This window comes from Hyalella azteca, unplaced genomic scaffold (assembly GCF_000764305.2).
Source record: "Hyalella azteca isolate HAZT.00-mixed unplaced genomic scaffold, Hazt_2.0.2 contig11722, whole genome shotgun sequence".
In the NCBI taxonomy this organism is placed as follows: domain Eukaryota; kingdom Metazoa; phylum Arthropoda; class Malacostraca; order Amphipoda; family Hyalellidae; genus Hyalella; species Hyalella azteca.
This window is the reverse complement of record NW_025941708.1, coordinates 165,594-178,351: the sequence shown is the minus strand read 5'-3', so window position 1 is coordinate 178,351 and position 12,758 is coordinate 165,594. Positions and strand designations below refer to the sequence as shown.

The window sequence follows — 12,758 nt, the reverse complement described above, 5'->3', positions numbered from 1 at the left end:
AATTCATGTATGTCTCTCGTTTCTTCGTCAACTTAATATTCCCAGAATAGAGTCTCAAATATTAGCTGACATGTTTCAAGCTTAAAATTATTGCAAATTATTGAAAAATCATGACAAATTATTAACAGCAATGAAAGTGTGACAGCAATCTCATCAATAATATTTTCCCACGGTTACAATCCTTCACTAAAACTTTCCCTCGAATCCTTTCCATCGAATGTTGCAATGTCTAAACTTTCTAAATAATATCCGACGCGCGCCCCAGTTTTGGTACTCAATTAGTGTTTCAGTTGTGAAACTAAACAGCACACATCAAAGTTCCGTGTGTTTCGTCTGCAGTTGCTGTATATTAAACCAGATAACAGCTAAAATAGGAATAAAACTCAACGAAAAGTAAAATAAAACACGGAATCAGATCGTGTATTTGGTTAACATCCCAAAATTGAAATCCTCCATTTAGATGATATATGGCATCTAACTTCATACATATCATTTGCTAGTGAAGAAACCTTCCACGAGCGCCTTTTTGTGTCTTATTTTTCTTTATCCTCTCTTCTAAAAGTAGATCGCAATGACACCAACGGTAATTTAATCATTGTGTCTCTTTTTAAATATGGCTAGGATTAATTTCTACCTACTGTGACTAAATCTATTGTATTATTTTCCGACAAAAATCATCTTATTTTAATTAAATTTGGCGACTTTAAGCGAAAAAACACCAAACATGAACCTTTGACACAACTAATCAAAACAGCGTCAGGTAACTACGTCGCGTTGTTGTTCCTAAGGCCGCGCACTTGCGAAGAGTAAAGATCGCTGGCGGAAGCGAGGGCGGTCCGAGATGAAGTTTAACAGCCTCTAATAGGGGCATCTGGAATACGCCGAGTCTGGACTTTCGTACGCGATGCCTGTGAAACTTCCTCCGGCCTGAGAGCTATGTCGCTTTTTACCTTCAACCAACGTAATGAGTTACGCGCTGTTCAATTATTCTGAACCCTGTCATATATTGCGTTCTCCATTTCCTGTTCAACGGGAGATTAGATATGCCACAAAATGTTCGATTATATTACAAACGAGTTTCTATATTTCGCTCTCATAATGCACGTTTATCGGGCAGGATTATTTAGGAAGCATTTGTGACTCGCACTGCGACGAGAGCGTCAGGATCGCGCCACGTGACGCTGAGCGCAAACACTCGAGTGTCGGTGAGCGCGGCTCAGCCTGTTGCGCATGCGCAGCTGATGTCAACATCACTCTGGTTCTAATCTAAATTTTGCGATTTTTTCTTTTTTTTTTTATTCAAGCGACACAGAATCATTACCAACATATGCTTTGAAGCAAAGAAGATAAATTCATCGTAGTACATGCCAAGTAAATTCTTCTTCAATAATTAAGTATCTATGTATATTATTGGTGAACTTTCAGTTTAAGCGGACTACAGACGTGAGTATCGTTAATATCATTTCACAATTTCAAAAATTCTTTTCTTCGTATTCCAAAGCTCTAATGTTGAATGTAAAATCATCCACTCTGTAACCGTATTCTTAGTACTTCTCCTGCGCTACAGATTTTATCGCAAAGTAGAATCAACAATTCATTACTCCATAAGTTTTCTACTGATTTGATTTTCCTTGTTCTGAAACATAATTACTTGTTCAGAACATTTAGACCGGAAGTAACGTCTGTTCTTTACTGTTCTACAAGCTTATAACATATGCGTCTTGCCGCTACATACAACACTCTGAGAACACGGATAATTTGATCAAGTTTATCAGTCCTACTCAATACAACTTATTCATAAATGAATTAAAATCCCACCAATCCAGTCGATCTATATGTTATATTAACAAATTAATCTAAAGCCCGATGTGCAATTCTCTGCATATTTTAATAAAATGTAACATTCGCACTTTAAAATCTTTTTGCGAATTTCCATTAATAAAAAGTTTCATTGCAATTGCTTCTCTTCACATCCCTGGTTGAGGGCTTGATGAACATATTATTAATATGGTTCAATTAATCATCGTTACTCAGCCACGTCAACATCCAACTTCCCCGTCAGTGAAAGTTTGTTATTTGTCAGGCAGCAATCGACCCAATTTCTTCATCTGCACTTCGCGCAAATAAGTTCCGTACAGATCGTAAATTGCTTAAGATCGTCGCCGAGCGGCGTACGGCAATTACATTCAACGTAAAAAAATTGGATTTCCTGATTTTCGTCTGCCCCCAAATAGCCCGGCATCGTAATTGTTAATGAGAACAAAAGGAAATCAAACTCACTTTCCAGAAATCAAAATAAATGTCAAACTTAAGTGTGGGGTACGTGGTTTTGGAAGGAGTTCCTGAGCTGTGAAAATCGTAAATTTTTCCTGAGTTTTGCTGCGGATTTTTTATTTTAGTTCACTTCCAGTTATTATAACGGCGATCAGCTCTTGTCTGCCGGCGGCTACTTGACGCCACAAATTAACTATAGACGAGTTGGAAGTTAGAACAGAAACTGCCTAATTCGTTGCTCCTTTCCTCTCACCAAAAATTTTGACATATATTAAGAAAATAACCTGTAACTATTGATTTAAGGAAAAAACGTGCAGAAAATACATAACATAAGGACAGTTACAATGTTTTTTAATTGCGATAAAATTACGGTTTCTGCGGCCGTTAAAAGATCAGGATGACTACCGGGTAATTTCCTGTTCTCAATTTACAATTTGAAATGCCACTTCTTTTGATTTAGTAACTTCACAAAACACACACAACACCGCAAGTATGAATTGTCTATAGCATACTCCTGTCAACGGCGGTTTAAATCTAACAAACTTTGTCATGACGTACACTCACGATGGAGAATTCAGCGACCAGGTTGACGATACTCTCATCAGAATTCGATACATGCTCAGATCAAATGAAAATGTTTTACAAATTGATGTTAACCATTTATTTTGGTAATCATTTAGATGAAGAAATCATAACTTCGTTGTTGATTTTCGTTAATCGTTTAGACGAAGAAATCAAAACAGCAACCAACAACAACAAACGTCACAATTTCCGTCAGAACAGAAGACCACGAAGTTAGAGAAGAAGTAATAGTTCCACTTCAAATCATGCGTTCGAAATTTGGTTTAAAATCCACAAGTTCACTTTATGCGTGCAGCTTTGAATTCAATGTAAAAATAAATGAAATCGTTTTATTGACTCAGTTACGCTTCAACTGTGTCAACTAAAAATTTGCTCTCGGAATGTAAAAGAACAGAAATAAGAAATATTGCATTACAATTTATGACAACTCTTTTAAAATGCCTCAGACAAAGTTCCCAAATTTGTTTCAGCCACGCACCAAAAACACGGAATACGAGTAATATTTTAAGAACCTCCCATTGTGGTCGAGGACTTGCGTCATACATTTCAGGTTAGAAAGAACAAGAGGAAGGAACACAATGCCGTCGTAATATGAATAATTCAAGTCAGACTCAAGCATAATTCAGACTGATGGTTGTTCTCAGTCTCTCAGAATTCCAACTCAGAAACTACATCTTTGTTCATTGAATTTTTATTTTTCCTAGTTCCTACCACATGTTTCTAATTCTTTTAATTCTTCCATAAAATCTAACGTAACAATATTCAGAACAACGGAGAAATATTTTCTGTACCATTCACAATACATTTATTTGTCCACTTAATGCTAGATTGATCACATCGCCCCAGGGTAATACAGCTCTCGTTCTCGGTTGTCACTCCGTATTGAGGAAATTTCCTTCCAATATTATTTTTTTTTAACTTGATATCATGTCATAGTTGAGGTTCTTCAATCATTTGTTATACCCGCTTAGTTATGAAGATTAGAACCGCTCCACACTCAACTAGGCGCCACCTTCTAATTATGACTCATGTTCGCCCTCGTACGCCACGATAACCTCAGCTACAGGCTCAGAAAAAAAACTGAAATAAACTCATAAATGGTAAAAACTAAAAAGCTTAACCCATATTTAAGCACTAATGTTGATTGAATCAACCCATAGACGGGCAATCCTATCATGGCAATAAGGTAAATTTTGAAGCTTGTTCTCCAATATAGAGTGAGTCATGGAAGTGGACAATTTGGAAGCTTATTCCTGCGTGGAGCTTCTAATCGGGCGCAGGCGACACATCACGACAAATTAGCGCCCAATAAACGATTTGACGGCCGTTCTGTGACAGCAAATTTTTCTTATATGGGGATTTGGGGCCAGACTCTCCGAGTCAGACTTGTGACGCATCCATCTCACTTACATGGTCGCATCTTGTGCATGACTATATAAAGTTCTAAGCACTTCTGCACTATGAGGCCAATTCAGATCAATACAATTCAATGAACACGCTGAATAGAGTGAAGCTCGACCCTGCATGGATGAAAAGAAATAATTGTCATGTCAAATGAAGCTTATCCATAATTAAAAAAGTAAAATCATTTCAGTTCCGGTATTGTTATCATTTTGAAAAAGACGTAGAACTACTTGAAAAGCGCCCGAAAAATCTTTCTTTGGATAGTTAAACTTCTGTTGACTTCATTTAGTCTGCATCGATATACCCCAGTTTTTATGTCCACACTTGACATGCAAGTGACGATTTTTTTTAAATAATAACCGTAAGTTGCGGCAGCAAGACTGCTTGTGGCGACGGCTCACACTTTTTCCTAACACATTACCAATATTCACTTGTTTTTGCCGTCCAGCTCGTGAGAGTTTCACCAGCCTCATATATCCTACTTATTAAACTGAATATTTTTGCCTCATGGTTAGACAACACTCTCAAGAATAGTAGCTCCTGGCAACGGAAGGAATGTATTCTATTAATTCAAATTAACTCAACGCCTCATCAATAACAGGGATACTCTGACGCGGTGCACTGACGGCGCAGCGGACAGTGTGAATACGACCTCTTATCTGGCGTCTGTGTCGTCTAGACTCGACAGTAGATCTGTCAATTCCGTCTACTACGAGGCTCTGTATACTACAATTCTTCGCCAAATCCTCGGCCAGTTCCGCCTTCTACGAGACTCTGTCTACTGCAACCCTCTGTCAATTCCGTCCTCTACTATATTCTTTCTGCCACAACTACTCATCAAATCTTTCTACTGCAACCCTTTGTCACCAGCCCCTCTCTGTCAGTTTTGTCCAAGACTTGTTCTATAAAGCGTAGAGGCCAGACGTTCGTTGGGTCAGCGTACGTTGACTCGCCTGATTAGTCTTGTAATTCCGTTGATGCTTCCAGTGAATTTTGAGATTTATTAGTGTGCAAGGTTGTTAGTTACATATTAGAAGGCACCAAAAGGAAATCGTTCTTACGAGAGACAATACCGTGCGTTAGGTCAGTCGTTAAGAGGCAGTCCTACCGTGAGCAACCCATTTCTAGGCCTAGTTGACCTATTGCACCACTCTCTTGCTGTGCTTTGAGTCAACTTACACTTCCTATATTGGCGAGCTGCTACATTAGACCAAATGTATCGTAACAATAAATTGCTATTTCTGCTTCATGTTAATCGGTTGAAAAGTGATCATATTTAGAATCTGTTATTCAAGTGCGTGAGTGAGTAATCTCGGTCAGTATGAAAGTATTTATTTCCAATATATGGTTGCGGGTCACGAGAGTGAGTTGCCTCCGGGACCGTGTATCCCATGCAGGTATTTGCTTGGAAGGATCTTCGCTTGCTCCCAAGATCTGGGACGTGCTACGACCTTTGTCACCTATTGTGAACTGTTGGACTCGGTACTTAGCTTGTCTAGAGTCGTTTCAATCTTTCTAGCAATACTGTTGTTGTGATCGGCATACCGTATGATAATTGTTTGTTTAGTAGAATCTTTATTTATCTCTGTTATTCTGCACTTCTTTAATTTTCTAAGCCCATCTTTAATTTTATTTATTCTTAACGTATTTTTCTCAATTATTAGTTAGACTTAAGAACTGAAAAAATGGTTCTTTGGAGAACGACGCGTCCGTAGTTAGGGAGAATTTTCGATACGAGTTANTGAGTTATACGTCAAGTAAATGCTTGTATACATCGCTGAGTTATACGTCAAGTAAATGCTTGTATACATCGCTGAGTTATACGTCAAGTAAATGCTTGTATACATCGCTGAGTTATACGTCAAGTAAATGCTTGCATACATCGCTGAGTTATACGTCAAGTAAAAGCTTGTATACATCGCTGAGTTATACGTCAAGTAAATGTTTGTGCCCGACGCTACAGAAACTCCGGAAACTTAAATTTTATATTTGAACAACTCAAATTTTATGTAACTTGAAGCCCTTCCATTAAAAATAAGAAAGTTTAACTGTGAAAAATTTTAAGAAACTCAAAAAGCATTCAGGAAGCTTCGAGTTAAAACATATACTTCAAATTCATGGCATGAAGTTCAAAGTTACCCCATACACCACTGACACATAGGTAACTACATAAAAAATAATTTTTCGCAAATTTAAATTGCATGCGTACTAAGTTGCCCAATTATTTTCTCTCAGGACTTCGAGTTTAAAACGCCAACAGTGGCGTTAGTTATAGCATGAAATTATTATAAAAGCGCTCAATATACCATAGTTCCGCACCATTTTGGTAGTCAAATTAAAAGCGTTATCTTAAATTCAATGACATGCAAGTTAAAGCAAATCTATCCGTATCAATTTTAAGCGATGAAGTTTAAAATAAGGGCACTGTTGCCGTTCCACGCGCAAGCAACGCTGACGAGAAGGTTCAGAGGGAAGGCTGTTTCGTCAATTATTCTTACAGGGAATTTATGGAAGCGCCTCATGAATACGAGCGCTCATCGTCACGTGACTTATAGAGACAAGAACACGTGAATTCATCTGCATATTTGGACGACCGGAGGAGGGGGGTGGTGGGAAGGCCTTGTTAGAATTCACACGCTGCTTACAGGTGGCCGTGAGACGGCGATGCGCGTTGAATGAGCGGTCACTCAGGCTACATTTGGAATTTCGTAGAATACTTAATGGTTATAAAAAGCCCAGGATCAAGAAAAATCATAATGAGGTGGTAATATCATCGAAGTATTACCGGTGGCCACGGAACGGCCGATGTTCGGTAACTGGCGAATGATGGGAATATCGCAGCTGAATGTTGGTGGCTATATAGCACTTCAGATTGATGAGAGCGGCCGATAGTGGGGGAATTTTGCAGCCGAATTGTTGGTGGTGAGGCATTCGCGGGGACAGGTTTTGCTAGCGCTTGATTTGCTATGAAGGCAAATGCTTGAAACCATAGTACGGTACGCTCGCAGCCACAGCTTAAGCATGCTCAAGTTAAGCGTTGTCACGCTACATCTGGCCCAATCTACTATGGCCCCCTAACGAAAACGCGAAGGGCCAAGAAAACATGTAAATCGAATAATTGAAAATACAACAAATGTATTTAATAAGGAACAAAAAACTGGCACAAAAATATTGAAAACTGGAGATAGATTTTGGCCCCCGCTCGATCGAATGAGGTCCGTGTCGCACCCGTGCAGTCCGACGATCGGGAAGCTGAGGGAATACGACAGAGGTTTCACCTTTCGTTTCAATTATGGATTCAAAGTAATAGTTATAGTATTAGTCATATAGTAATAGTTATAGCTAATAGTAATAGTTAAAGCTAATAGTAATAGTTATAGTTATATAGTAATTGTTATAGTCATTGCGGATGGCAGGTACTTCCTGGATTTATCAGATAGCAGCACGCACCCCCCGGACAAGTCACACATCTCACCTGTGACCAAGTGCGCACGCCAATCCACGGGTCCCGTGCTCGTCCCGGTAGGGCGACAGTCGTCAGGCAGGATGACAGTCGTCAGGCAGGGCGACAGACGTCAGGCAGGGCGACAGACGTCAGGCAGGGCGACAGACGTCAGGCAGGGCGACAGACGTCAGGCAGGGCGACAGACGTCAGGCAGAGTGACAAACGTCAGGCAGGGCGACAAACGTCAGGCAGGGCGACAGACGTCAGGCAAGGCGACAGACGTCAGGCAAGGCGACTGGAAACCGCTGACGCTAGATCGTAGCAGCTCAGAAAATGCACGATTGAATTTACGTGGCAACGTTGGAACCAGGATGAAGGTCAAAGTTTCCCTAATACGTGAACAGGTTGCAGCTGAAAATTAGGTGAGACTATATGAAAATGTCACTCAAGCACATGATCAAGGTGCACAGTGCTGCTTCTGACTAACAACTTAACCTAAAAATCACTCCCTGTCGCTTATGACTATATATGCGTATCAAATCATATAGTTGAATACAGTCATATATTAAGTAGACTTGAGGCTAAAGTTTGCGACCGGAATAGTGGCCGGTCGCACCCGAATCTGCGAGACAAGTGGGATATTTCGGGTGGCGGCCTGAAAAGGGTCGCCTGGAGGTCAGATTCGACCCGCGGCCTGGTGGTGCACGGCTGGTGGTGGTCAAGGCCGGAGGAGGACAAAGCCGAGTGGTGCACGGCTGATTGGTGGATTTCCGGAGAGATCCAAGACGTTAGATTCAGGGCTTATTGTTGCACAAAATTGGTGGTGCACGGCTGCGCTCCCGCCTGAAAAAACGGCTTTTCTCGTCACGTACGGTCACGTCGTACTAGTATCGTTTAAGACACCCCCTCTCTTCTGGCCTAACCAATTCACGTTGAGATATTTCTCCACTCAAAGTAAACCTGAGTGGACCTAATCTAGCCTCATTGGCTACACAAAATAAGTTAGACGGAGAAAGTTTGCTGGTAGAACCAGACTTTGGCTCCAAGAAGGTTGCGAGTCGGTTCAGCATGAATACGTTGGGCCAGAAGAGGCTAGGCCGGAGTAGGTGAGGCCGGTTGCAAAACTGCATGCTTATGAGCGAGCACTCTCAGCCTCTCAGGTATTGGTTAAATACTTACGGCGGTATTGCCTTTAAGCAGTGTGGCACTGGTCTAGTTTACGGTGTTCCTGTGCATTCTGTGGCTTCTAGCTCCGAAGCTGAGTTAAACAATTGCGTGCTGATGAGTAACTGGTGTGGTTTGCGTGTTCCTGTGCAGTCTACTGCTTATCGCTCCGAAACTGAGTAGGTAAAGTCATTGCATGCTGGGAATAGGCATTCTATATGCGCTAGGTGGAGGTTCTTTTTTGGTCATTTTTGTGTCATACGGGTGAGCCCTTGTCGGTGGCCATTGCTTAAGTTTTAAAATTATCGCTTTCAAATACATCTTCAGGTATTGCCTTTAGATGATATAATCCCATGGCTGAACTGGTATAAGGTTGACCCATCAGAAGCCCATTTCTGTGGATTTAGTTCGTTGTTCGCCTGTGACGTCACTGATCTCAGTTACGTCACGGACATTAGACAATCACCGAAATACGATCCAAGCAGTCAACCAATCCGTCATGGGAAATGACGGGTTTGTTTAAGTTTCTCGATCTCAGTGACGTAACAAAAGAGCTGAACTAAAAGACGGAACTTCTCGTGGGTCAACCTTATATTATTCAACCATGATATAATCCTACCTCGATATTCTATTCTACACTCGAACTTCAAAATCATTATTGATCATTAAACAAATGCAAATATATATTTGAGTTTATTACAATATCACAGTCTTGCCTAAATTTAGATAAATCATTTAATAAAATGTATTTCAATTCCGGAAAATGGAACGGATTTGAATTAACACTTAAAGTCGAAGGATCATCCCGAAAAATGTGGACTTTTTCATATGGAAAACTATGGGAGTATTCGAAATAGACTTTTAAAAATCGGAGTAAAATTAATGAAATAGTTCATTTTAGGCTATACTCATTTTTGCGAGATTTTGTCTTTTTCTGGACATATGTTGTTTCGGCTTTTCAAAGTTAGTATTTTGTTGTAGTCACTAGACTCTTTATTGACAGTTGGCACTGCCCAGTGACGACGGTAATGATATGATAAGCGAGTAGCCATGGCCAACGGAGCTACTGAGTTTTCGTTGGACGCTGTTAGAGATTTTATGTTATGTCGTGGTGGACGAGTTACAAATCATGAACTGGTTCAACACTTCAAAAGTTTTCTCACCAATACTGATAACAAAGGTAAGTAAGCTAGGTACTATCTAAAAGTTCTAAGTCACTACAAAAACCTAAAATAGTTAAAGAACCAGTAGGTTTAGTCTTAACTTTTATGTTTTTTAACATTAACTATGAATTTGCAGTAACAAATCCAGCATTAATGGAGTATTGTCTTGACACATTTAATGATTTATTTACTTTAAACAGTTATTTGGTTGGTACTTGAATAACTTGATTGACCCAAACTTTGATTTCTCACTTAGGTATGTTTTGTATGAACTGTGAAGCACTGAAGCAGTGAGCATTACCTAGGTATTGAATCCTGGCTTGAATTTTAGTCTCTGACATCAAAATCATTAACTTGAAATCTTGAATCCTGACTGGAAGTTTGAGGTAATGAACACTTAACAGCCCAAACAGAAACAGGCATGCCATAATTAAAAATACTTACTGAATTACACACAAAACCAGTTAGGGTAAATGCACCATATTCCACATAGTGGCAAACCAGAGCTTTTTTAGAATCAGTTCATTTTTAATTTCCTCATTTGCTGAAGATTTTAACCAATTTCTTAAGTATGATAATGCTGGTATATCCATGATACTTTACTGGTCTACTAACAGGACTCAAAAATGAACTTGAGGGAGAGTCTAAAAAACTCTCTGCTTTGTCACTATGTTCCAACACTGGGAAATTCCAACTTTTTCCTTTATATTAAGCTTTGTCTTAGTTCCACGCATGCGTAGATGGTTGAAATAGCGACGTCATACTATTGCGCGCAATATTTCCGCAAAACACTAGGCCTGGCAGGAAAATGTTAAGATCTGCAGAGCAAAACTCCACGTCACCCAGTGAGAACATCGAAACACAAGTGAAAGTTGATAGTTGGCCTTGCTCTACCAAATAGTGATGAACTGTTTGTGTAGAAAGAATATTATGGTTTGATACTTTTAATTAGGTCTGTGAATATATAAGGAATCCTTTAAGTATACTTGTATTTGCTGATTTTAAGTGGTAAATAACATAATAGATGATTAATTTAAGAGATGGTTTTAGACACGTATAACTAATAGGGTAAACGCAGTATATTCCGTCACATTAAGGACGCATCGAAAAATGAAAAACTATAAAAAAATAACCGTACTGTAAAACAGGGTGGAATTCTAGAAATGGAGGTTCACTTATAAAAAAGCTTTCCACCCAAGGTGGAATGCTTTCCTTAGATACAGTGCTCTGCCAGGTGACTGACTATAAATGAAAAGGAGGATCAAAAGTGGACAAACTGTTTCAGTTGCATAGTACCTCAGATTTGTTATAAAATTATTTGAATGTCTCTTGTTTGATAGATATTCTCTATTTTTCTTTTATTTAATGTATTTTTTTGAAAATTTTCCAGGCTTTTTGTTTGTAATGATCAAGTTTAAGTTAAGTATTTAGTTAACCAGTACTGTAGTACATATACCATATTTGGGGGCGGGGCTTATGGGCACAACCAATCACAGCTGGAAAGCATCCCCATCAACCAATCACAGCTTGAAATCTGTCTCTTATACACATCTAGATGTGTATAAGAGACAGGGGTAGCATGCATCGTCTCTCTTTGGATCTCAATATTTTCCCACTAGATGGCCAAGACCTAGTGTTTTGGCATTAGTTCGACGCGCAAATGTATGACGTCATCATTTCAACCATCAACAAACGCATGGAACTAAAACAAAGCTTAATATAAAGGAAAAACTAGAGAGGTGACGGAATTACCCACGATGACGGAATATACTGCGTTTACCCTACCAACATAGCTTGGAATTAGACACACACAGCTTGTTCCAAGCTGTGTCGTATTCGGACACAGCTCACGCAGAGGGTCAGAATTCTGACACAGGGTGTCAGAATTTTAAATTACAATTTTCAAGCGCTGTTGGAATTAGTCTCACAATATGCAGCATTTAGTCACACACATGTCAGAATTCAGCAATTTTGTAGATTTGAATTCGAAAGGCTTTTAAATAAATATGGCAACAGTTTGTGACATTTCATCATTGCTGGTACATAGTGTGGTGTTTTGAGAGTGACATAAACCAATCCAAACTTGGGTTGCGCATACGGTGATCTATTTATAACCATTTATTTCTTGCTACGTCCTTAAGGTGTCGGAATATGGTGTGTTTACCCTACAGGTAATTCATTAGAGTTTTCCAAAATTCTCATGAAATTACTATGGCTTTACAATTTAATAAATGAATGAACAACATCTCGTATCTATCTAAAAATATTACTCTCTTTATTGCCTTAATCCTAAAGCTTAGAAAATAAATATTCAAAAATTGTTTTAATTTACTGCATCTGGTATAGCTACTCCTACACCAGTCACCAGCAGGCATGGAATATACCGTCAAATGGGGTAAAAGGGGAGGGTTTTGAGCGTTTTTTGTTGATAACTTCTTACCAAGAAACATTTTGCAAACAAGTTTAGGCTCATTTTATAGCTCTTTGCAAGGGCTATCGAATGGCATCTTCAAAAAATTTCCATATGCTATTTGTAAGGTGCTAGACGCAATATAAAAGGCTCCTGAATTTATCTGGAAACAGGGTAAAAAGGGACTCTTGAAACAAAACTCAATTTTAAACGTTTGAAGTGTGCAGAGTGTACCTACTCACCTATTACCAGCAGTACTCCAAAGTCCTCCTTTTCCTTTTAGATGTAGCGTAACAACGAGAAGCTCAACAAGCTT

The 12,758-nt window shown here is 39.3% G+C and overlaps 1 protein-coding gene across 1 annotated transcript in view; it reads left to right on the top strand.

The window, feature by feature from the left end:
- The first annotated feature begins 9,725 nt into the window (after positions 1 to 9,725).
- Positions 9,726 to 12,758, top strand: part of LOC108672407 (ankyrin repeat domain-containing protein SOWAHB) — a 31,733-nt gene continuing 28,700 nt past the window's right edge. The window contains exon 1 of the mRNA XM_018160054.2: positions 9,726 to 10,049. Within this exon, the coding sequence (XP_018015543.1) occupies positions 9,920 to 10,049 (130 nt within the window). The 5' untranslated portion in view covers positions 9,726 to 9,919. The remainder of the gene's footprint in view (positions 10,050 to 12,758) is intronic.